Genomic DNA, 25,304 nt, shown 5'->3' on the forward strand with positions numbered 1-25,304 from the left:
TATTCAATTAAAAGTCAATGCCACATTTTAATTAATTTTTATACTTGCAAAACAAAGAAATTAGAATTACAATACAATTATACCCCAAAGGATTTGAAATGGGATTATACCTTCAAATTCAACTATATTAAAATGCCATTACAACACAACTCAATACTATTATAGAGTATCAAACACATGGACACTCTGTTGAGTCATTCTACTAAATGAAGTTGACATCACCTGCAAATTACATCTTGTTAGCTAACTCTTTCCCACCACAACTTAGGCACACAGCAAAGTAACACAATTCACATTCAAATCCACAGCAGTCATACACAGTCACATTGCAAATGTCACACCTTCTCTTGATGGTGACACAACTGAAAGTGAGAGGGTGATCAGGGTGCATCTTATCCAACTTGAACTGGCGCCCAAACTTGATGTTTCTCAACTCACCGGATGCAGTCTTGAGGCAACGAAGGTGGAAAGAAACGTCGCATTGGCGGCAGTGATACATACACCTCTTGGGATGCAATTCCCCTTCACAAAAATCACAGATAAAGTCAGAGGGATGGTCGCGAGCGGCATCAGATAACAACATCAGCGAGTGGTATCTGTCCCACTCGCGCATTGTTGTGCTCGCAGGCAGCATAGCGCAATTCACGTGCAACCCAAATTCACAACTGGTGCAGCAATATCCGATATCCATCTCATTCAAGTGGGATCTGCATATATAGCATTTTTTCCACTCAGTGATGGTGATCAATTTGAATGTGTGATGTAGGTGAGATGAGTGCCTTATGGTTAATGGTAGAGCTGCACATTTCACATCTATCATCATCTTGCACACTACACACTGATACACCCTTCCATTTGTGACAAAACCACACAACTTACACCTGCATAGATTTGTATCCATATCCAATTCTGAGGTGGTATAGAGTTTGAATGCATGATTAAGAAAATTCAAAATATTGGTCTCGCATCCACCAAATAAGGGGGAAGAAAAAAATGGATAGAAATATTCAGGTAACGAGTAGCAAGTGGAGTGGACGAAATATCTGCAACGAGCACACTCGTAATATGGAGAAGAAGATATGGGTGTCACACACACGTCGCATATCTTGATCAACTCAACCATCATGTTTTTGTTGTGATCATCTTTATTGGACAACTCTTTCACCAGCCTCAAATGATGCTTGTGGTAATTGAATAAAAACGAAAAACTTGCAGTGGTTTGAGGCATAGGCATTGTTGTTTGTGTCATTCTTCCACCAATTCTGAGCCAGTTTACATTGTCTACAAAAGGTGTGATCAACTTCTTAGCTATGTCATGAGCATGTAGCGGGAACTTAATCACACCATCACCCTGTTCTCTGCAATCATCAATAACAGATTACAAGTAATGTTTAGCGATCATGTTTCTTGTAGTTATAGAAAGGCAAAGAAAAAGCAAATTAAGGTGCATAAAGCAAGATATGGAATTTGCATATATACAAACAAATAGCTTACGAGTTTGGGATCTTAGTCGTGAATGCGACACATTGGAGATGAGCAAAGAATCTGCAATCACCACAAAAATACACCCAATATGTTTTATTCAACCTTTTGTGGCAAACATCACAATATGATATATACTTGCGATGTTTGGTTGGAAAAGAGAAGGCCAGGGTAAGGTCGTGGTGGTGGTGGCCGTGGCGATTTTTGGGGAAAAGGGGGGGCAACAATGCACACCTCTTGTGAACCCAAATCTCACATATGCTGCATATGTAGGCCATGTCCACATCTTTGTCACCACAACCATCACAATAAAACGGAAACGATGGGGACTTCCTCATCAGTGTCAAAGGGTGATGAGGATGGCTTGGGTGTGATAACTCTCTTTTTTTGTTTAATAAGGCATCTATACTTATCTTTGGGCATGTTATGTCGAAATCGAAATTACAACTAGAACATTTGTAACCAAGCGCCGAACCAAGTTTGCGCATACAAACATCACACCAAGGATCAGATGAGAGAGGGTTGTAATCAAATAAGTGAAGGGGATGAGGGTGTTTAGGGTGCGAAATCTGACTAGGTAAGTCTCCACATTTCTTGTGGAGGATAATCCTATTCGAACAATTTCGCACCCTGCAAACATATGCCACCTCCAATTTGGCTACGTCATTACCACAACCATAACAATGTAGATTACTCTCTTTTTCACTCTCATTTTTTGCAAGAATCAAAGGATGTTTGTGGTAGAAACGCTCGATAACCGTCTTCTCCATGGCTGAATGCAATGCAAGAACAGGTCACAGCTTAACTGAAAATAAGATTACAAAATATTATTATGATTATTTTGTGAGATAAAATATATATGTACATGAATAAATCAAAAGATAAGCATACATAAACATAAACATAAACCTGTATGGAGGGAAGCAGTCCAAAATCTGTATATATGTAAAGGAAAACAAGGAGAGAATGTTGTGGAACAACTCATGAACAAACCACTATATATAGCGTACACTTCAAACAAATATGCCTTAGCGATACATGAAAGCAAAGAATAAAGAGAATTAAATATTCTTGGCAAAGCATACATGTTTATGAACTTTACCACGTGATCGAGCATATAATTAATTGAGTGTCACTGACAAAAGTTTTATTCTTATAGTTATATTTGTCTACACCAAAGATCAGTATAATTTTGCCCGTGCAACTCTCGAATTACAGATTTTTTGATTTGATACCTTCAACAACAGCCCAATGTCTATTACTCCCTCCGTCAAACAAAGAGTCTCTTTTTGCAATTTCGCTCTCTCGGCCAATAGAACTCTCATCTCACTCTTACTATAGAACTAATGTACTATAAAAGTAGGATCCTTTTTCAATCTACATTTATTCAAGAATACTATTGTACTAACATTTTCCCCAAAATATAAAAAAAATAGTAATAACAAAAAAAAACAACTTTACTTACAATTGATTTAGTTTTGATTGAACCAGCAATGGAGTTCAAAAGTTTCAACTCAGCAGTGCATCACTTTGCTGATCCATCGTCCAATTTTCAGTTACTCCAGCTAAATCAATCCAAATTTTTGTTCTCTGCTACGGCTAGTTCATGAATTTTACAATAAACAGAGTGAAAACAATGTCTTTCAGTCCTCCTTGGGCTTTATAGGGATTTATATATTAGGCTTTTTAATTTTGAGAGGCCCATGTAGGCCCAGAGGGAAAGTTCGGATAATTAATTCGCACTAATTTCTATAAATGGGCTTCTATCATATTCAAGTCCGACAAAATTCTTGCGCGCGATTAGCCCACACTCAATTTGTTTGTAATTAAAGTAGGACTGACACAAAACCCGATAGATTAGGGCCTAGATGTAACTATCTTTGGTAACTTGTTCAACACTTAGATGAGAATATTATGAAAATTGGAAAGCTATAGTTGTAGAGTGGTTATGATAAAATCAAAGTTTGTGTATTGATAAAGATTAATACACAGATTGTTTTCCTATGACACAGATTAATAATAGTACAATAGTTCTAGCTGACCAATATATATTATTTTAAAGTTATAAATACATTAAACCACTTATATTTACGCAGATTAATTGTTATTTAAAAAATGCAGTTTGCATCGATTTCTAGATAATCTAGTAAGGTTTTAAATTTAAATTGAAATTTTTTCCAGTCTATAAAGTTTGGAATTTGAAATGAAAACAAATCATACTACTATTATTCAAAATTTTGAAATTTAAATGTAAAATATTTACTGTATTTTGAAATTGCCCAATATGTATGGATTAAATCCGAAATCCAGAAACATCCCATTTTGATTTGATGCCGTTGAGATTCTTTCTTTCATAATGACGACATTTCTACAAACAGTTGGACTAGTAAAATAAACACAAATATCCAATTTTATTATAAATGTCACAATAATAGTGTAGTAGTATATTTTTAGATAAAGCCAAAAATAATGCATCTCATTTTCTCAAATATATGCACGTATTTCCTTGTTTTTTAATTCTTGCTTATCTTCATAAATGAAGTTGCAAAAATATGCAGTATTCAATATCTTTAAATTAGCTTCACCACAAATATTGTATTTATACTACATTTAGAAGTATTAACAACAAACAAAATAAAATAAAAAATATAGTGGTCTAGTCAAATTACATAATAACTCTTATAGCAGGAGAAGTGAAGGACTCTAAAATCTAAATTGACTGATTCGAAATTCCATCCCAAACTGGTTCAAAACAATAGAGGCGTTTCGTCGAACACTTTGCGTACGGGAAGAAAATTGGCTGAAACGTAAGCTAAATAATATAGGATTCCAGCTTATAATTTATGTAATTTGAATTTTACGATTAGATTAGGATTTTGTTAGAATGGTCGGTAAAGGGGCTGTGTATTCATTGATATTTTAATTGTACATTTTAGCATCATTATATAGGTACTAGGAGAGATTATACAAGCTAAATCTATTTTACATTAATTACATTGATTCCATATCTTTAGTTGGGAAGAGATAATCACCCCTAATCTTCCTCCAAATCTCGTGTGATATTCTTCCAACCCCCCTCAAGTTAAGTAACTGGATTCCCGATACTCAACTTGCATAGTACTTCTCGAAATGATTTCGAGTTCACCGCCTTTGTCAGGATATCAGCCAGCTGGTCCTCAGAATTGACATACGGCATTTCAACGATCTTTGCTTCAATGTTCTCCTTTATGAAGTGTCTATGAACTTCCATATGCTTCGTCCGATCATGTTGGACTGAGTTTTCAGATATGCAAATAGCCGTCTTGTTGTCACAGAATAGCTTGCAAGTCTGAGATGAATACTGTTACGGACGTCCTCCGTAACGTGACCGGCTATCTATCTTCTCGGACGGATAGGGTGATCAATCCTTCGACAAGCTCGAAGGAAGGCTCACGGATTTGCTGATTCACAGACGTTCTCCGATCAGCAGCAAATAGGGAACAATAATTATACTTGATACTCAAGACAAGTTTAGGGAAAATATTATATTGATTGAATGAAAAAAGTGATAACAATAACTCCTATTTATAATGCTACTAACTTAATGAACAAGAAAACAAAGATATAGAAAAAGATACGCAAATCCCTAATATATCTAAACTAAATATTCATAGTATAAGACTCGTATCAACTCCCCCACGGTTAAAATTCACCTTGTCCTCAAGGTGGGAACCACGAACCAAGGACGAGAGTTGAAAGCAAAAGCTTTAGCTAGACGTCTCCTCCTGGATCAAACACATATCGAGCAGCTGAATGTCTCCCTTTATCACCTTTGTCAAAAGTCAACAAAGGAGACCCAATGTTGTCGGCAAAATTCCATGCCAAAACGAAAAGCTTGTTCACGCCTCCCAGAATGCCCAAGCATGGCATGTCATTACTCGGAGGGATCAACCTTGCATCTTTGTCGAGCGATGTTGATCGATGATTCATACTTGGAACATCACCGACATTCAAATCCACATTGACACAAGCAATTACGGGCAATTCGGTGTAAGCATCATCTCCTTTCTTGCCCCAACAATTTCCAACAACATTTTTGGATGACACTTGAACAACATTGAGTGAGGCGATTATCTTCTCCACTTCACCAATAGAACCATCCTCCTCTTTATCTTCTAGCAATGTCTCCTCATTTTCACCAATCTTCTCATCATATACCCCAACGAGCACTTGCGGTGGCTCATTGTCGTTCTTGACAATCCCTTTGTTCTGGAGGAACTCTCCAGGGGACTTGTTGTTTGGAACATCAAGAGGAGCGCCATCATTGTGAACATCGGTAATGTCATTGGGAACATCATCACCGAATACTATCGTGAGAGTATTATCAGTTTTCTCGTCGGCTAAATTCTCACCTTGAATGTTTTCCTCAAACTCCTCCCCATCATCCGCATAACAGAGAATGCGTTGTTTACACACATGTCCCATCACCCATTTCTCGGGGCAGTGCCAGCAGAGACCCAACCTGGATCGTTCTGACTTCTCCGCCTGGGAGACCCGTATTAGCGGCAGACGTGGCTGCTCCGGAGTTTGGCTGGTCACACGCGCGGGCTGACTGTACAGGTCCCGCGTTGGCTTTTCGGTGGAGTAGCGGGGCTGGTGGGAGGCGGGCTGGACTCGCGCTCTCACCTCCTCCCGAGGGCGAGGTCGGTCCCAGCACGTCTCCGAGCGTCGGGGCCGGTCAACGGTCGGGTAGCCGCGGTCCTGCTGTTGCGCCGGTGGGTCCCAACAGGTAGGTCGGCGCTTAGGCGGTGATGGCGAGTACATATCTAGCTCGTAGGATGAAGAATGCTGATATGCAGTGGTCCGACGGGTCCATGGTGGGTCCCAGCAAGTGGGCTTTCTCCGACGGGTCCAGGGTGATTCTGTATCAGGCCACGACGGCGGACGGAGTACTTCCGCCCGGCTGCTCGGAGGGTCCCAACAGGTTACACGACGGGTCCAGAAATAATCACCCCTAATCTTCCTCCAAATCTCGTGTGATATTCTTCCAACCCCCTCAAGTTAAGTAACTGGATTCCCGATACTCAACTTGCATAGTACTTCTCGAAATGATTTCGAGTTCACCGCCTTTGTCAGGATATCAGCCAGCTGGTCCTCAGAATTGACATACGGCATTTCAACGATCTTTGCTTCAATGTTCTCCTTTATGAAGTGTCTATGAACTTCCATATGCTTCGTCCGATCATGTTGGACTGAGTTTTCAGATATGCAAATAGCCGTCTTGTTGTCACAGAATAGCTTGCAAGTCTGAGATGAATACACATCCAACTCCTTCATAAGTTTCCTTAGGCAAAGTATCTCAGTCATCCCACTCTTGATTCCCTGAAATTCTGCTTCTGCACTTGATAGTGCCACCACTTGTTGTTTCTTACTTCTCCATGTCACAAGGTTGCCTCCTATGAAGGTAAAGTACCCGACAGTTGACTTCCTGTCATTTTAACAAGAAGGAGGGCAAACAACAGCATTCCAAGGAGATCAAGAAAAACAATCGATTTACTGTTCGTTGTCAGTTCTTGTTGTTAAAGGGAGCTTCATTAATGATTTAAACAGAATGCTTTGGATTTATGTTTAATTTAATGTTTTTGGAGTTGAAGCATCCAATAATTAGCTATAAATGTGGTTCATTGACATAAGCACACAGTTTTATTAGGTGATGCTGTTGAGATTCTTATGGCGACATTTCTACAAACAGTTTGACTGCATTGAGCTGCAGGGATAAAGCAAATAATAAACTGAGGCAAATAAACACAAATATCCAATTTTATTATTTTATTTATCTTTTAAGATAAAGACAAAAATAAACCGATAATTTTTTATATTTTTTTAACTTATTCTCTCAAATATGTACGTATATTTCCTTTTTTTTTAATTCTTACTCATCTTCATAAAAGAAGTTGCAAACTTTTTGCAGCATTCAGAAGTATTTATAATTCACTTCACCGCAAATAGCAGAATAAGTGTGAACGACTCTGAAAGCTTAATAGAGTGATTCGAAAACCCGTCCCAAAGTAGTTCAAAACAATAGAGGTGTTTCGTCAAACAGTTTGCATGCGAGAAGAAGATGGGCTGAAAACTGAGTGTGGTGCGAGGGAAGGATCAAGGGGAGACTCATGGCGTGCGGAGAAGTGCCACCGTGTCAAAATGGTCAATTCGGTTCTTCAATCACATCAAGCCCCTTTCATTATACAGTTCACAATGTCGATTTACGCTAGCAAATCAGCACATAGCACCATAACCAAATGGCTCGAATTCGATAAATTTCATCGAAGTCCATTTGTATGGTGCAACCGAGAATGCGAAATCAGTACATGCATCATGCATGATTATATGTCCCGAATGGTAATACTACTAGTTATTTATAATAATGCACATTCATAAAAAAATTGACTAACAAATTCATGAGACTTACGAGGAATCGAAGATATAGTATTAGTATGCACTATAAACATATTATTCTCTCCATCCCTTAAATATTGTCATAGTTTGACCGGACACGAGTTTTAAGAAATGTAATGGAAAATTAGTTAAAAAAGTTGGTAGGATGTGGAACCTGCTTTTAAAGTATTAGTTTTATAATAAAATGAGAGTGAGAATATGTCAGTGGAATATGAGGTCTACTACTAAAAATGGTAAAAACTGAAATGTGACAAATTTTATGGGACGAACGGAAAGAGAAAAATGTGACAAAATTTCAGGACGGAGGGAGTAATTAATAGCTAGGAGAAACTTTTGTGATATCGGAAAAATGTGTTGCATATTAGTAGTATATCCCAATTTGTTGAATCAGATAATGCAGAGTGAAAAGGGCAAAGTCACAGGATAACAATAACTTGTACAAATATTCATAATTTTCAAATGACAAATATATTAAAAAATGATAGCGTAGAAACACAACTTGGATCATCTCCTTTTCTTAGACTTGCACCTTTCTCCCACACAAGCATCTTCATCTTTAAAATAGGGCAACCAATTTCCTTCATGATTAGCCAGTGTTAGTAATGAAAAATGAAAAAAAAATTATTCAAACATGAATTTCAGGGTTCTTGATATGCATCTATTTTGATAATTAGTAGTAATACATCAGATATTCGTTTTTAAGTACTTAAACAAGTTAGTCAATTATGCTAATTAATTAATTAATTAATTAATTAATTAGTAGGAATCTCCGACAACTTTTTTATGTAGCGAAGATGAAGGTGCTCAAGGAGTGGAAAGTGGGTGCTGTCTGTGATCCAACACTCTACATCACAACCCTCAATCAGCAAGAACTTGAGATTCAAGAATTGGTCTTCGCATGTTTCCCACTCACACCCACTAAATGCATTATCTTTCAACTTAAGAACTTGAAGAAAGGGCAAAGAACCTATTTTTGTTTTCATATCTTCCCAAGGAAGATTCGTTTTTTCCAGTGTCAACTTCTTGAGGGAATGCGGGAAGCTGACTTGTAGCATCACATGAGTGTGTTCTTCGGCAACACAAAGCCGAAGAGTTTCAAGTTTTTGGAGCCTACAAAGGTTGTTGAGACGGTAATAATCTTCTACTTCTCTATCATAGTATAGCTTCAATGTTTTGATATTGGGGATCCTTTCAAGCACCCCCTCGCCAAACTTGAGATTGCTAACGACACGAAGTGTGTGCAGGTTTTCCAACATCATATCCTTTTCGTCATTGAAGTGATCAGGGATACAATATGCACCATCAAGTGTCCCTCCATCAACGGTTAAGACATGCCTAAGTTGAGGCATCTTCCAAATCTCGCAAACGTAATCCTCACCAGCATTAAATAAAATTAGTGTCTGTAAATTCCAAAGAAGGTAGAACGAAGAAGGTAAAGGATGCTCATCAGCAATCATCATGATAAGACGCAAGTTAACAAGTCCACAGAGAATCTCCTCATAATGACCACGACGAACTTCTTCCCCTAAGTATTTCTTCAGATAAACTACCCTCAACAATCTAAAAGTATATGATAAACTCTCTGGAAATATCCCGAAAAGCATCCGGACAAGGAATGCAGATTCCAAGGGCCGAATGAGTGGAGTTGGAAATTCATCTTTCTTGAACCTGCTTAAGATATTGCGTTGCGAATTTACAGCCCGTGGAATGCTCCCATCTTCCAACACACATAAAAACTTCAATTTTTGAGCTTCTCTCAAACATAGATCTCTCAACAGGTCATGCATTTTCAAGAATTTCAGTTTCCCGCCATGCTTGCGTTCTTCAACTATAAGCATATTTCTATCAACAAGTTCTTCTAGATACTCTTCTGCTATCTCTTCCAAGCACTTGCCATTAATTGGTTTTACACATCCTCCAGCAACAATAAATAGGATGTGTAAATTGACGAGAAACTTAGGATCTTCAGTATAAATTCCCATATAGAGAAAACATGGTTTCAAATGAACCGGCAAGTTATTATAACTCATATATAATACTTGCAAGCAACTCTCATTATCATCCAAATTCACAACAGAACTTAAATTCTTTTCAATAAATCCCCACTTTTCTTTTGTTCGTTCAGATTTTGATAAGAGCCCCCCTATCACAACAATTGTCAAAGGAAGTCCTTTACAACCTTTCACAATCTTCTTTCCAATGCGCTTCAACTCAAGAGGACAAGCTTCTTCCCCGAACACAGTTTTGCAAAATAGGTCCCAACTAGCATACTTATCCAAAAATTTCAAATCAAGACCATTGGAGTAGTTAAATTGAGATGCCAAGTTTGATAGTCTTGTCGTCACTACAATTCTACTCCCGTTTCTATTATCCGGGAAGAATCTCCTAACTCCATCCCATGCCTCAATAGTCCACATATCATCCATTACAATAAAATACTTCCTTCCAAACAAATATTTGTACACATGATCTCCTAACTCAACTTCACTCAACTCTTTTCTATCGTTCTCCTTCTCCTCCTCCTCCTCATTATCCTTGTTGTCTACTTGATCAAGTATTTGTCTAAGAATTTCACTTACATTATACTCTTGTGAAATTGCAGACCATGCACAAACATCAAAATGTTGTTGGACAAGTGGACTTACATAGATATTCCGAGCAAGAAATGTCTTGCCTATCCCACCCATTCCAACAATCGGGATAATTTGGCGAGCGAGTCCTCCTCTGGTGATATTGTCCAGCATTTGATCAAAAACTTCATCAAAACCAACTGTTGCAACCTCATGAGCAGCGAAAGCAGATCTAGACGAGCCTGCATCAGAAGAAGTGCTCACAGACTTTCCAATGTGGAGTAGATCTTGAACTACCATCTTCTCTTTAATCTCAACCTCGATCAAATTCATGTTTTCTATCACCTTCTGCAAACCTGTTTGATTAGAGATTCGGAGAGTTATATACATTTAGAAGTTGAAGGATTAATAGCAATCAACATGAAAGTGAACAGGACCTTGATTGAATTCAGCGGGGCTGATGTTATCTACATAATTTCTTGCTCGAACATGAATTTGATGGACAATGTAGGACTCGATCACATCTTCAGCACCATAAGCTGCTTTAGCAATGCGGCTCTCCCAATAGTCTTCATCCTCGGTGTAGCCACCGTGGGGAGAATAGCTTTGAAGAAAATGTTGCAGGGATGTAACTGCTTGAGTGAGAGATTCTACCTGTTTTTGGTGGATGGAAATTGGAGGGTTTGGATGAGTTTGAAGTTGATCTATGATATTCATTACAGAAATTAGAGCTCCATAGGCAGCCATTTCACTTAATTTCAACAAGAAGATTATTTTTGTAAAACAAGTTTATCATAAATAGTGTAGCAATCGGATGATTATATTCATAATTGATGTTTGTATCTTTCCCACTATCTGTTATCGGCCACAAATTAGACAACTTTCTGAAAAGAAATTGGTCATAGCTGTAAAGTCTTGATTCACTTTTCATGCCATCAATAATTTTAATTTAAAACATAAAAAAATAACTAAGGTATATTGTATTACACAATATTCTAGAAAATATAAACAATTTTAAATAATACTATAAAAAAGTACATAAAACCATAATTCTCCTTTATTTACGTTTTCTTTATTTTCCTTTTCGCAAAACCATAGTTCTTGGAGCTGATCTCGGGGCGAGCTCGAGACGTCCACCTTTATTCTTCATCGTCGATTACTTGTCGACGTCGATATCGTTTGTGTTAAGGGGGAAAACCCTTAACAACAATTGTTAAGGGATAAGTTCCCTTAACAAGATTCCAGCGACGACGAGAGGTCGACGACGGAGGGATAAAAGTGGACGTCTCGGGCTTCCCCCGGAATCAGCTCCAAACTAGGGTTGCGAGAAAATAAAGAAGACGATAAAAGATAAAATAACGATAAAAGATAAATTGATATTTCTTCAATGATCAAAATGAATAACAATTTCCACTATTTATAATAGTGGATACCCTAACTTAAGGAAGAAGAAAATAATCCTAATAAATATGAAAAGATATAGTAAATCAATAACTAACTAAATAATAAGATACGAGGAATATTTTATGAGATATGCTCGTATCAGATATTCATTACAGAAACTAGAGCTCCATAGGCAGCCATTTCACTTAATTGATATGAGGAATATTTTATAAGATATGCTCGTATCAGATATTCATTACAGAAACTAGAGCTCCATAGGCAGCCATTTCACTTAATTTCAACAAGAAGACTATTTTTGTTGATGGGATACGAACTAAGCAACTAAACCCTAATTGCGAGCCCAATAGCAGTGACGGCCCATCAGCCCAAAACCCAAGAAAGAGTATCAGTTCGGCACAACCAAAGAGTTCGGTCACAGCCTATAGCTCGGTAAAAGCCGACCAATCGAGCTCAACTCTCAGGTCGGCAAAAGCTGATCGGCAAAGTTCAGCAGTTCGGTCTCAACCAAAGAGTTCGGTCACAGCCTATAGCTCGGTAAAAGCCGACCAATCGAGCTCAACTCTCAGATCGGCAAAGTTCAGCAGTTCGGTCTCAGTATTCGACCGAACAAGGAGATAGTGGACCCATGCAGGATCCCCACGATCTCCATTACACCCACGATCTATTTAGTGGTATTAAGCAGTTATCAACCTGCAAACCACGATCTTAGTTCGAATGTATAAATAGAACTTAGGTCAGATAGACGGGGGTTAAGCTCTCTAGATCCTGAATCTTATAGCAAATCAGTATTGTAATCTGTAAGCGAGACCAAGCAATACAAATTTGCCCTCTTTTCTTCCCGTGGACGTAGATTTACCTCAGTAAATCGAACCACGTAATTTCCCGTGTTGTGATCATTTATTACTTGCATTTATTCCCATCAAAAATTCGCCACATCATCATTTGTAATACAAGTTTATCATGAATATATTGATGCTTGTATCTTTTCCACCGTCTGTTATGGGCAACAAATTAGATAACTTTCTGAAAAGAAATTGATCATAGCTGTAAAGTCTTGATTCACTTTTCATGCCATCAATAATTTTAATTTAAAACATAAATAAAATAACAAAGGTATATTGTATTACACAATATTCTAGACAATATAAACAATTTTAAATAATACTATAAAAAAAGTACATAAAACCACAATTACAAATAATATTCTCGGGTGAAATAGATTCAATTTTGCATTTGATCAAACAATTCATTTACACTTTTTTTTTCTGGTAATTTGTTAATCACAAAACGATGTAAGCAGAAATTATGGATTTTATATCTTAGAGCGCAACTCAATAAACTATTTTCATATGCAAAATAAATAGATAATTGGGTCATACTTACAATTTGTAATAGAAATGCAACAAGGATTTGTCAGAGAAACTATTTTCATAAGCAAATTAAATAAATAATTGGGCCTCGTATGTAAGCCCAACCAATTGAGGCCCGTTTCATACTATGGGCAATTGAAATTATTACCATACGAAACATGTCGCAAATAAATTTTATATGAAAAACGTACTAATGCTTTTGAGAACTTTCACACACTCTAATACAAACATTTGTGAAAAGAAAATACTAAAATATGTTATGCAATTAATTAAGGACAGATTGCTGAAAGAGTCATGAAGTTTTGAGGTCGAATTTGGAGAAGTACGCGTAAACTTTCTGATACGAGAATATCTCTACAAATATTCTCAAATATCTCTTATTTAGTTTAGCATTGATTTAGCATATATTTCTCATATATTATTAGGATCTTTATTTTCTTGTTCCTAAGTCAGGTATTTTTATAAATAGGATGCATTATATTATTCTCATTCAATCAAGAAATATCAATTATCTTTCTATTTTATTTTCACGCTTTTATTTCAATTCGGTATTGTTCTTGGTTTGATCGACGGGCAAAGCCTCCGCGACTACCTCGACTACCTTTTATTCCTTCGATCGCAATCGCTACGCCGGAATCTTGTTAAGAGAAATTATCCCTTTTAACACTTTCGAATTCAAATATAAAACAATAGCAAAGTGAGATTGAATATTGTGTGTGATGCAAAATTAAACCTATCTCGGCAAGCTAATAGCTACTCTTAGAATCTTTCAAAAATGCTATTAGGGTTGACTTGACCCTTATGTAATTAACTAGTGTCCTTATAAAAAACTCATGACTTTTTGTCCGTTCCCCAACCTTAGAGCATCTGCAACGGTGGCGCCGTAACCCGCGTCCGTTCGTGCCAGCGGCGAGGACGAGGACTGCTGTCGCTGCGCTCGCGCCGCTGGCACGGCGCTGTTCGATGCATCGAGCAGCGCCGTGCCAGCGAGCAGGCGACGTGGCAGCAGCTGATTGGGAAACGGCATAGCCGTTGCCTTTGAATTTTTTTTTTTAAAAATCGTTTTTAAATTATATAAAATGATTAAAAAAAATTTATTTTCCAAATCCCAAAAATATGGCCGTTTTTTCCCATTTTTTCTGAATTTTTTTTATTTTTTTTTATTTTTTTTTCCCCCAAAATCATCTATAAATACACACATTCATCATCCATTTATCACATCAATTCATCTCCCATTCATCTCTCATTCATAATTCTCATACAAAACTATCAACACATTCATCCCTTATTCAAAACATCAAATGGATTTCACCCATATTATGGCGGAAGCGGAACGCGAAGAACAAGAATACTACGAACAACATCGTGCCGCTTACGAAGCATATGTCGCGGCGAATACCCCCGCTCCTCCTCCCCAACGAACCAGATCAAATCGGCGCTACATTCATCGTGACCGGGAGGGAGCCCACGAAAGGTTCGTTGCCGACTACTTTGCCGACCAGCCGCTGTTTCCGGCAGATTACTTCAGGCACCGTTTTCGCATGTCAAAGCGCTTGTTCATGCGAATTGTCAACACATTGTGGGCGAAATTCGGCAACGCGTAGTGGTTTTTTTAAATTTTTAGTATTTTAATTATGTAATTTTTAATTTTTTAGGATTTTAATATGTCGTTTTTATTTTATTTGTCATTTGTAATATTATTTAGGTTTTTTTAATGAATTTTAGTATTATTAAAATGTTATTGTTTAATTGAATTTTAAATTAATTGTGCTCGTCCTTGCGGAAGAGCACAGCTGTGGGTGTTGTGCTCTTGTCAGAGAGCAGGCAGAAAAAGTGGGGCTGGGCCCACAACCGTGCCGCTGGCAAGAGCACGGTTGTGGATGCTCTTAAAGCCTAGTCATAAAAATCATAATTTTAACACCTTTCAAAATTTTCTATGATGAAATTTTCTGATTTTCTGTTTACAATATGTCATTGATTTGACGTACAGGTGTTATGAATTAACGATGTTATTGAATTATTTAGTAAGTTAGACTTGAGTTCAATTCTCACTATATTAGAGCAGTTACTAAATTTTTTCTTACAATTAACATTGACTTTTCTATTTTATATTTATATCACTTTTTTTCTATAATTTGCATTGCTATGATATAGTACTAGAATTCAATTTCAAGTCTTTCTTTTCTTCAATAATTTATGTTTTATTTTTTCTCTTTTTCTATAATTTGCATTGCTATGACGTAGGTTTTTTTTGTATGTTGGCGTTGTATCTATCAACAATCATCACCTCATACATATCTCTAACTTTTATAATTGATTATCTGAATTGTCCGCGCTAAAAAATACTATAGTACTAGGAACACTAATTTGATCCCCACCTTAAAAATTCTGCATCCGCCACTGCGCGAAGGGCTCGCCACGTGGCGTGCCGTCCCACACGTCGCACGCCCGTATGTTTTATTGTGCGGCCGAGTTGAAAAGCGCGGCATTGGATGCCTCGCTGCTGAAGAAAGTAAACAGCAAGTCTGGTGCGGAGGCGGCCAGCCTCTGCACCAGGGTGAGTAACGGGGCCGCATGCGTTCCGAAAGGGAACGGTGCGTTCCGAAAGGGAACGCTAGGACACCAATGTGTAATTTAAATGCCATGATTTTGATTTATGATATTTGTGCTAGAGATATTCAAGAAATTGATAGGAACTAAAGTTTGAAGAATAGTGATATTTATGTACTGTACCAAACCAGCAATAAGAGCATCTCCAATGGCGGACGTCCGGTCGGACATCCGGTCGGACGTGCCGACGGGCGACCGGGATGTCCGCCATTGGAGCGTCGAAGGTCGGATATGGACGTCCTGTGAGGACGTCGGGTGTCCTCGGACGTCCCGGCGACGGGCGGGCGGGCGGACGTCCGCCACTGTGGCGTCCAGTCGGACGTCCCGTTTTTAAATTTTTTTTTTAAAACTCTATATATACGTCCCGTTGAATTTTTTCCCGTTCGTATTCTCGGTCAAATTTTATTTCCGTAAACGTAAATTGTTTTATTTGTGAATGTATGATTTTTTTTTTATTGCGAGATGTCCTAGTGGGAAGGGTGGATTGTGCAGGGGATGTCCTAGTGATGTGGCAGTGGAATGGGATGTCCTAGTGACGTGGCAGGAGGTGTTTTTGGGATGTCCTAGTGGATGTCCTAGTGGGATGTCCGCCCACTGGAGATGCTTTGCGTGAAGGAAACAGTAAATTCATGGAGACCTATATAGCTTTCATTTCAACATGTGTGTATGTTACAGAGGCCTATGATGAGTGTGTTGTGTGTGTGAGTGACTGAACAATACAATGGTAATGGTAATGGTAATGGTAATGGTAACGCCAAAAGTCTCGATTCGAGTCTATTATTGTTGCATAATCTTTAAATTTATACTTCTTCCGTCCCATAAAAATTGATAAAGTTGCATATGAGACGGATTTTAACGTGTAATTTATAAAGTAAGAGTGAGAGATAGAAAAAAAAGTAAATGTAGTGGAAGTGGTATTAGTAGATTTTAGGGTCCACATTATTAGTAGTTCAAAACTTTTTTTTATTGGAGACTTTGTCTAATTTTAGGAAACGTCCAAGAGGAGAAAAACTAGTCTTTTTTTTGGGTGGATAGCGTATTCATTTGCCATAGAACAAGGGAACGATGTATAGCTTTGTAGTAATTTCCTTTATCAAACTTTACTAGGTTACTAAGGGATTTTTAAAGAAATACTCGCTCCGTCCCAGTTTAAGAATCCTGTTTTATCATTTCTATCTGTGGCAGTTTAAGAGTCTTATTTAGAATTTATCATATTTGGACAGAAAATATAGCTTCATTGTTGATGAAATTTACACTCAAATGCCATTACTTTTGTAAAAATAAAATAAAACAAAATTCTAAACATACAAAAAATCAAAATGTCTTACTTTCCACTACCAAACTTCAATTATTACACACTTCAACAACCACTACCACACTTCAATTATTAGGTCATCCACAACGCTGTTCCTATACCGTTCCTTAAACCACTATTTGAGGGCCCCACTGTACTTTTTTACTCCATTCCTTAACTTAGGAACGGAACCTGCAACCCTCCGTTCCTTAACCGTTCCTTAAATTACTATTCATTCAATTTCACTTTTTTTTATTTCCAACCCAATTCAATTTAAATAAACACACTTTAATAAAAAACAAACACACTTTATTAAAAAACACACAACATTAAAAACAAATTCAACTTAAACTTTAAAAAAATAAAAAAAGCACACAATTAAAATCCTAAAAAAATAAAAAAACACAAAATAAAAAACACACAATTAAACGTGGGAAAATAAAAAAACTACTCTGCAGCCGAATCATCCTCCGGAGGCGGTCGAGGTTTAGGGGGAGGAGGAAGACCAAGTAGTCCTGCCATATGCACAATTCCGTTCCACCAGGCCGTGAATTGGGCGTACGAGAAGATGGAAGTGTCCGCCATTGTGGCGGTTATGTACGCCACCATAAGTGTGTCCGAGCCTCCCCGCGAGCCCGATCCCGAGGCCGATGGCTTGATTCGCCTCGGCCCTTCCTCGCTCTAGCCGCCTTCGCCGCCTTCGTCCCTTGCGGCCGACGGCGCCCACGGCTGGATCCCTCGTATTCGTCGGGCGTTGGATCCCCCGTACCCCCAAACACCTGCGGTTCACCCTCGCTGGCCTCACCGGTGTCACCAGACGAGTAGTTGCCGCTCGCCGTGTGCTTCGTGCGCTTTGAGGTTGAGCCCGAGCTCGAGCGGACACCGCCGGCCCACCTTTCCTCGTCCTTGACGAGCTGCCAAATATCAACATATTTGAACTGTAGACCGGTGTCTTGGTAGAAGACGCGCAAAGCCGCCCTCAGAATGTCAGCGCCCGAAGCTCCGCTTTGGTAGTTCGCCGCTTCGGCCGAGTAGATGCCGCAAAATTTTTTGACCTGTGCGTCGACTCGGCCAAAGTGAGCACGGAGCATTGTATATTTGCGCTTCCGGGCCCCTTTCGGCTCAGTCTGGTGGTAGACATCACAGACCTTTTCCCAGAAGCACTTGGCGGCTTGTTGGTTCCCGACGATGGGATCGTACGAGACGGTGAGCCAGGCGGTGTACACCGCCTTAGTTTCTTCATTGTTGTACGGATGCCGGCCCAGATCCTCCAGTTCCTCCTCCTCCTCCTCCTCGGGTGCCTCAGACGCAGCCCTAGAGCTTCCACCGCCTCGGCTTCCTCCCTGTGTGGGTTCAACGGGGATATCCTCCCGAATCTGGGACAAACCCTGAGAAAGCCGCGAGCCGGGTGGTCGAGCGTAGGCATCCACATCGAAAGTGGGTGGTTGGTACCAACCCGGCGTCGCCGACCCCTGGGTGCCCGGCGTCGACGACCCGGAACCACCAAGTGTGTTGTACATGGTCTCCCAATCGCCGAACGCGTTGAGATCCCACCCACCGGAGCCGCCACCGCCGTAATTCCTGTCGCCGGACATTTTGTGAAGGAGATTGAAATAGAAAATTGGAGAGGAATTGATGTTGGTTTAGGAAGAGTAGATGTGTAGTTGTGTGTGAAATGTAATAAATTAGGTGTATTTATAGAATAAGAAAATAAAAATAAAAATAAAAAATTTAAAAAAAAAGTTAAAAAAACGGTAATATTACCGTTAAAAAAAATTTAAAAAAAAAATCAATTTTTTTTAAAAAAATATTAATTATTGCGTCATCGCTGACGTGTCCCACTCGCGGGCCGGCGAGTAGGAAGCACGCACGAAGCGGGGAGCGCCACGTCGCCCCAGCGCGTGGCGGCACAAGCCGTGCCGTGTTCCGTGCCGTCGGCACCCGGCACGGAATGGGAGCGGAATGGTTCGCCGCAACGCGTTCCGCGGAGAAACCGTTCCGGTGGAACGGCACGCGGAACGCCGGCGGCACGCGTTGCGGGTGCCCTTACAAACTTCAACTATTACACACTTCAACAACCACTGCCACAATTCAATTATTACACACACTACCAATTTTTTAAAACTCGTGGACTAACTAAATTGCACTCCTAAATTGGGACGGACGGAGTATTCATGTTATCTTGAGATGTAGTTCCCCAATTTCTGATGTGGCATCTTGAAATTGTAGTTCGAGTCAAAGTGGGATGAGATGTAGAAGTTTGTGGAAATTGTTGGACGAACTCCCTTGAGAATCAACGGCAGCCAAAGCCTTGTTCCTCAGCAGACTAACATTCTCCCTTATCTTCACCCCTTCCTCCCTCGTCATCATCTCCTGCAAACACTCAATCGCCCCATTCTTACTGAACACGCCGCCTTCAACCCTCACCCCAATCCTCCACAGATCCGCCACCATTCTGCTGTTCAGCTTCTGCTCTGCGAAAACTGGCAAGCAAATCAACGGAACGCAGCTCGCGATACTCTCTAAAATCGAGTTCCAGCCGCATTGGCTGACGAACACGCCGACGCTCTCGTGCGCGAGGATCTGCTGCTGCGGCGCCCACACCACCACCTTCCCGAACGAATTCGTCCGATCGATGAATCCGTTCGGGAAGGATTTCATTGCCTGCTGCTTAATCGACAACAGGAACGGGAATCGGCATGTTTCTAGGGCTTCGCACAGCGCCGCGAGATCGTTCTCCGGCGGCATGACTGCGGTGCCGAAACTGATGTAGACGACTGATTTTGGGCGGTTTTGGCTCCCCAGCCATGAGAGGCATCCTGATTCGTCGGCGATTGCGGCATCCTGATTCGTCGGCGAAGCGAGGATCGAAGGGCCGACGTTGAGCAAATTGGGGAATTTCGATTTTAGGTCTTTTGTGATGATCGGTTCTAGCTCCTCGAACGAATTCAGGACGACGGCGGTGGATCTGGGGAGACGCTCCACCATTTTGTAGGCCGCCACCGCCATCGGCGACGGATTGCTTCCGAGGAACACCTCCGCCGGTAGATCTGCCGTGGTCGCCATTTCTAATCCTGGAATGAACGACAAAGCTTTCTCTTGTTTCGCCGTTTCTGCATTTCGTCAATCACTTTACGCTCAATTATAAATACAGAAAAATTTTGAGTGAGAGGAGAAATCGGAGAATCTTCACCTGTTGATTCGATTGCTCTAACGATTTGATCGGCATAGACGTGCGATGACAGCGAGCACGAACTACTAATCCAGAACGCCACCCATGGCACTCCTCTTTTCTCAGCAATGTCACTCGAAAACCACAGAAATGCGTCGCTTATTAGGCACCGGATTTCGAGGCCGCTTTCCCGCTCCGCTTCTCGGATAGCGGTCTCGAAGTTCCCCGGGCCTGCCCCGAGGAACAGCTCGACCGCGTTGAAGAGCGAGCCCGCAAAGGGCTCGCCGTCCCACAAGTTGCGCGCCCGTATGTTTTCACAGGCAGTCGCGTTGAAAAGCGCAGTGTTGGACGTCGCGCTGTTGAAAAAGGAAAACAGCGCGTCTGGTGCAGAGGCAGCCAGCCGCCGCACCAGGGCCAGTAAGGGGGGTGCGTGTGATCCGAAAGGGAAGGCTAGGACAGCAATGTGTAATTTAAATGCCATGATTTTGACTAAGATATTTGAGCTTCAGGTATTCAAGAAATTGCAAGGTTTGGAGAAAAGTGGTAGCTGCACTACTCCCTCCTAGTCCCGGTCTAACTCTAACTTTAGAAGTCTATTCTATAAATAATAATAGGCTCCACAATCCACTAACTTTTTTCTACATTTTATTATAAAACTAATATATAAATATAGTACTCAAGTTTCACTATCTATTTTTACAAATTTTCCTATACATTTTTTAAAACTCATGTAGAGAAAAAGTAGATAAAGTATTAGAGAAAGTTTTCATTTATATATATATAGAAAACTATTTGTTGTGGACATACCAAAATAACAAATTGAACTATTTTTCGTGGATGGGTGGAGCATTTGACCTGTTCAAGTTATAAAAAATTGTTTGACTTTATTAGTTAAAGTGTATAAAAAATGTTAGTAGATATAGGTCCCATTTTATGTATTAGTTTTATAATAAAATATGAATGAGAATGAATTAATGAAATATAGGATGCACAACCAAAAATGATAAAAGTGAAATCAAAGTAGTTTGTAATTTTCTTTAGCAAAATTTACTACGTAACAATGGCTTTTCCAAGGAAATTTCAAGTGTAAAATTTGAATTTTAGTTAAATTTGATTCATTTTACTACTTTAAAAATCTGCACTGAAGTTCACGAATTTTACTGTTTCTGTTTCCTCATAGTTAAGTTATTAATTTATTTTAAAAAAATTCTTATAATTAAATCATTGTCATATCTAGTAGTAATAATTTTCATTTTTTCTTACTCTTACTAATCTCAATTCATGAAGGTAGTTTTCTCATAAACTAGCTAGACGATATTTGTCTAGTTTATCATGAACAGTGTGTAGCCATTGTATAGTCATATTCATAATTGATGGTAGTAACTTTCCACCTCTATGGGCCACAAATTCGACAATTTTATGAACAGAAGTTGATGCTAGCTGTAAAGTCGGGCCTATAACTGAGTCACTTTTCATGTTATCAATAATTAAAATTATAAACAAAAATAAAATAACTAAGATAATTGGATAATAGTGAAATTCAGTAATAATTACAAATAATATAAACCAAAAGGTACATAAAACCACACTTACAAATAATATTTCCATAACACCCTTAAATTAAATAATATTTTACATTTTCGGCAAACCTTTATTATCAATATTTGTAGATCAGTCTGATGAAGTTGCAGAAGAAATCTAACATCAAATTTTGCCATGTTGCATGAAATCCGAAAATCAATTATTGAATGATTCAGTAATCGAAGTTTCATGTTATGGAATTAATTATGGACAAATTTCTTAAAGAATCATGAAGTTTTGTGGTTGTGGATGAAAAATAATTCTTTTTTTTCATTTTAGTTCTCCATCAAATTGGTCTCATTTTTATATATAAAATTTTTTTACCTCATTTTTCTCTTTTACAAATTCATTTTTTTTCTTTCATTCACTTTATCAATTACACATTAAATCCTATAATTCACGATGAAACTGTAAGCGTTAGAGTTATTTTGTTAAGGACTATTGGAAACCATTCATACTTACTAAGATAAATGAACAATTGAGAATATGTATACATGAATGCACCAGCTCACAGGATAGGTAATTTCTTGTTATCGAAATAAACACCGGGCTTTTTCAATATGTTGGCCCAATAAAGGCCCAAATTGATGATAATTACCCATCATGGTCCAAAGCTGGACTTGTTTCTAAATAAATCGAAATCGAAAATGGCAACCCATGTTTCATTTTGGTGGACAAGCAAAAGTTTAATTTGACTCTATAGGCCATGTATTTTACTAAAGATGTCATTATTTTATTTTTTAAATGACTCATCTTTGATCAAATCTTAGTAATAATTAATTACTGATGCACCTTCTACTGGCGGATTTGGGGGTGGGTTCGCCCCCACCGTGCGACTATTTTCCCTTTATCAGGAAGTAAAATTACCATGTCCGCCCACTTCTTTTGCCTCCAGCGTAGCCCTGAACAACAACAAAAAAAATAGTCATGTCCGCACTAAATCAAACTAATACTATATATTCCGCCCCCTCCGTTTCCGGATCCGCCACTGGCACCTTCAATGTAATATACATTAATTTAAGTTTAAAAATACAATCATTCATGATAATTAGTTCATTTTCTATTGAGGTTGTGAGTATATATATTTTTTTTGTAAGGAAATTGGGTAAAAGATCCTTTAGTGACGACGTGATCATCATTTTCCATAGACTCTGAAAGTAGTCTAAGTAAATTACTTTAAGAGTCATGTTCGATTACTGACAAATCCTAGTTCGCCAAATGCTCAATAGGAACAATAAATTTAAGCCAATGCTATTTCTAGAGCGTTCCATTATTCATTTCTAACATTAATGGCTAAGAAGTCGAGATCAACGGGCTCCGATGACCTCCAACAGTTTGTCGAAATTCTTCGACGAACTCCCTTGAGAATCAACGGCAGCGACAGCCTTCTTTCTCAACAGGCTAACATTCTCTCTCATCTTCGCCCCCTTCTCCGTCGTCATCAACTCCTTCAAACACTCAATCGTCCCGCTCTTGGTGAAGACGCCTCCTTCAACCAAAACCCCAATCCCCCACGAATCCTGCACCATTCTGCTGTTCAGCTTCTGATCTCCGAAAAACGGCCTGCAAATCAGCGGCACGCAGCTCGCGATGCTCTCCAAAATCGAGTTCCAGCCGCCGTGGGTGACGAACGCGCCGACGCTCTCGTGCGCGAGGATCTGCGGCTGCGGGGCCCACGCCACCATCTTCCCGAACGAATTCGTCCGATCGACGAATCCGTTTGGGAGGGATTTCACCGCGTGGTCCTTGATCGACCACAGGAATGGGAATCGGCATGTTTCCAGGGCTTCGCACAGCGCCGCGAGCTCGTTCTCCGGCGGCGTGATCACGGTGCCGAAGCTGATGTAGACGACCGAATTGGGGCGGTTTAGGCCTCCCAGCCACGAGAGGCATCCTGTTTCGTCGGAAATTGCGGCGGCCGGAGAAGCCAGGATCGAAGGGCCGACGTTGAGGAAATTGGGGAATTTCGATTTTAGGTCTTTTGTGATGATCGGGTCGATTTCCTCGAACGAATTCAGTACGACGGCGGTGGATTTGGGGAGATGCTCCACCATTTTGTTGATCGTGATCGCCAGCGGCGACGCGTTGTTTCCGAGGAAAATCTCGGGCGGGAGATCGGCCGTGGTCACCATTTCCAGTCCTGGAATGAACGACAGAGCTTTCTCTTGTTTCGCCTTTTCTGCAACATTTCGTCGAACACTTTATACGCAAACAAATTATGCAGAATTTCTTCAGAATCATCATCTCTTGATTCAATTGCTCTTACCATTTGATCGGTGTAGCAATTGAATCAACAGATTTTTCTCTTGTTTCGCCGTTTAAGCAACATTTCGTCGAACATTATACACGCAAACAAAAAAAATCAACAAATTATGCAGAATTTCTTCAGTTAGAATCATCACCTGTTGATTCAATTGCTCTAACGATTTGATCGGTGTAAACATGCGACGACAGCGAGCACGAAGCAGCGGTCCAGAACGGCACCCACGGCACCCCTCTTTTCTCAGCCATGTCGCCCGAAAACCAAAGAAACGCATCGGTTAATAAGCAGCCGATTTCGAGGCCGCTTTCCCTCTCCGCTTCTCGAATAGCCATCTCGAAGTTCCCCGGGGAGGCCTCGAGGAACAGCCCGACCGCCTCGAAGTGTGAGCCCGTGAAGGGCTCGCCACGGGGCGCGCCGTCCCACACATCGCGCGCCCGTATATTATCAAACGCGGTCGCATTGAAAAGTGTGGCGTTCGATGCCGCACTGTTGATAAAAGAAAATAGTGCGTCTGGCGCGGAAGCGGCCAGCCTCCGCACCAGCGCGAGTAACGGGGCCGCGTGTGTTCCGAACGGGAACGCTAGGACGCCAATGTGTAATTTAAATGCCATAATTTTGATTATTATATTCAAGAAATTGCAAGGACTTAATAGTTTGGAAAAGTGGTATTTATGTATTGAAACTAACCACCAAGAATATTTATAGTCAACTAACTATCTAATAAAAGTATCCACTCGTGGCGACCTATCTACCTTTCAGCATGTGTATGTTATACGTAGTACATTTCTTTACCAGAATTTATTAGGTAATTAAACATTTTTTATTATGAATTTTGGTCAGTTTGTCTAGCAACTTTAAAAATTGGCAGTAAAAGTTATGATTTCTAACATTTTTTTTCAATTTTCCATGGCGAAATAATCTTGTTGTCTATTTATGTGTTTTTGATATGTCGTGTGCACGTGTTTCAAATTAAGGATGTGGTTTATTTATGTCTTAATTTTGTTAAGAAAAAATTATAAAATTCAATTTCAATCTCATTCATTTTGAAATTTCTGGATGCCACAATAGGTACCATTTCTCCAAAATTAGATCTCGCAAAAAAATTGAAAAAAATGTTACAGTT

General features: G+C 39.6%; 4 protein-coding genes across 6 annotated transcripts; all 4 read right to left on the reverse strand.

Annotated features, from left to right (window-relative positions):
- Nucleotides 1-66: 66 nt before the first annotated feature.
- LOC121794191 lies at nucleotides 67-2,487 on the reverse strand. 2 transcript variants are annotated; one of them, XM_042192252.1, is made up of 4 exons: nucleotides 2,392-2,487; nucleotides 1,495-2,287; nucleotides 780-1,358; nucleotides 67-707 (listed from the first exon to the last, which is right to left on the reverse strand). In XM_042192252.1, exons 2-4 carry the CDS (start codon nucleotides 2,250-2,252, stop codon nucleotides 230-232), a joined length of 1,815 nt encoding a protein of 604 aa, XP_042048186.1. In that variant the 5' UTR covers nucleotides 2,253-2,287; nucleotides 2,392-2,487; the 3' UTR covers nucleotides 67-229. The 2 variants fall into 2 exon arrangements, with proteins under 2 accessions (XP_042048186.1, XP_042048185.1); XM_042192251.1 differs by having other exon boundaries at nucleotides 67-1,358.
- A 5,859-nt stretch (nucleotides 2,488-8,346) lies between these two features.
- On the reverse strand, nucleotides 8,347-11,343 carry LOC121794190 (putative late blight resistance protein homolog R1B-16). 2 transcript variants are annotated; one of them, XM_042192250.1, is made up of 3 exons: nucleotides 10,925-11,343; nucleotides 8,885-10,843; nucleotides 8,347-8,495 (listed from the first exon to the last, which is right to left on the reverse strand). In XM_042192250.1, exons 1-3 carry the CDS (start codon nucleotides 11,232-11,234, stop codon nucleotides 8,422-8,424), a joined length of 2,343 nt encoding a protein of 780 aa, XP_042048184.1. In that variant the 5' UTR covers nucleotides 11,235-11,343; the 3' UTR covers nucleotides 8,347-8,421. The 2 variants fall into 2 exon arrangements, with proteins under 2 accessions (XP_042048184.1, XP_042048183.1); XM_042192249.1 differs by lacking the exon at nucleotides 8,347-8,495 and having other exon boundaries at nucleotides 8,641-10,843.
- A 7,876-nt stretch (nucleotides 11,344-19,219) lies between these two features.
- On the reverse strand, nucleotides 19,220-20,921 carry LOC121797198 (flavonol 3-O-glucosyltransferase F3GT2-like). The gene is made up of 2 exons (XM_042195944.1): nucleotides 20,359-20,921; nucleotides 19,220-20,278 (listed from the first exon to the last, which is right to left on the reverse strand). The coding sequence occupies exons 1-2, from the start codon at nucleotides 20,816-20,818 to the stop codon at nucleotides 19,401-19,403; spliced, it is 1,338 nt and encodes a 445-aa protein (XP_042051878.1). The 5' UTR covers nucleotides 20,819-20,921; the 3' UTR covers nucleotides 19,220-19,400.
- A 2,155-nt stretch (nucleotides 20,922-23,076) lies between these two features.
- LOC121794192 (flavonol 3-O-glucosyltransferase F3GT2-like) lies at nucleotides 23,077-24,852 on the reverse strand. The gene is made up of 2 exons (XM_042192253.1): nucleotides 24,321-24,852; nucleotides 23,077-24,097 (listed from the first exon to the last, which is right to left on the reverse strand). Exons 1-2 carry the CDS (start codon nucleotides 24,790-24,792, stop codon nucleotides 23,226-23,228), a joined length of 1,344 nt encoding a protein of 447 aa, XP_042048187.1. The 5' UTR covers nucleotides 24,793-24,852; the 3' UTR covers nucleotides 23,077-23,225.
- Nucleotides 24,853-25,304: the final 452 nt, after the last annotated feature.

This window comes from Salvia splendens, chromosome 3, assembly GCF_004379255.2.
Source record: "Salvia splendens isolate huo1 chromosome 3, SspV2, whole genome shotgun sequence".
Taxonomy (NCBI): domain Eukaryota; kingdom Viridiplantae; phylum Streptophyta; class Magnoliopsida; order Lamiales; family Lamiaceae; genus Salvia; species Salvia splendens.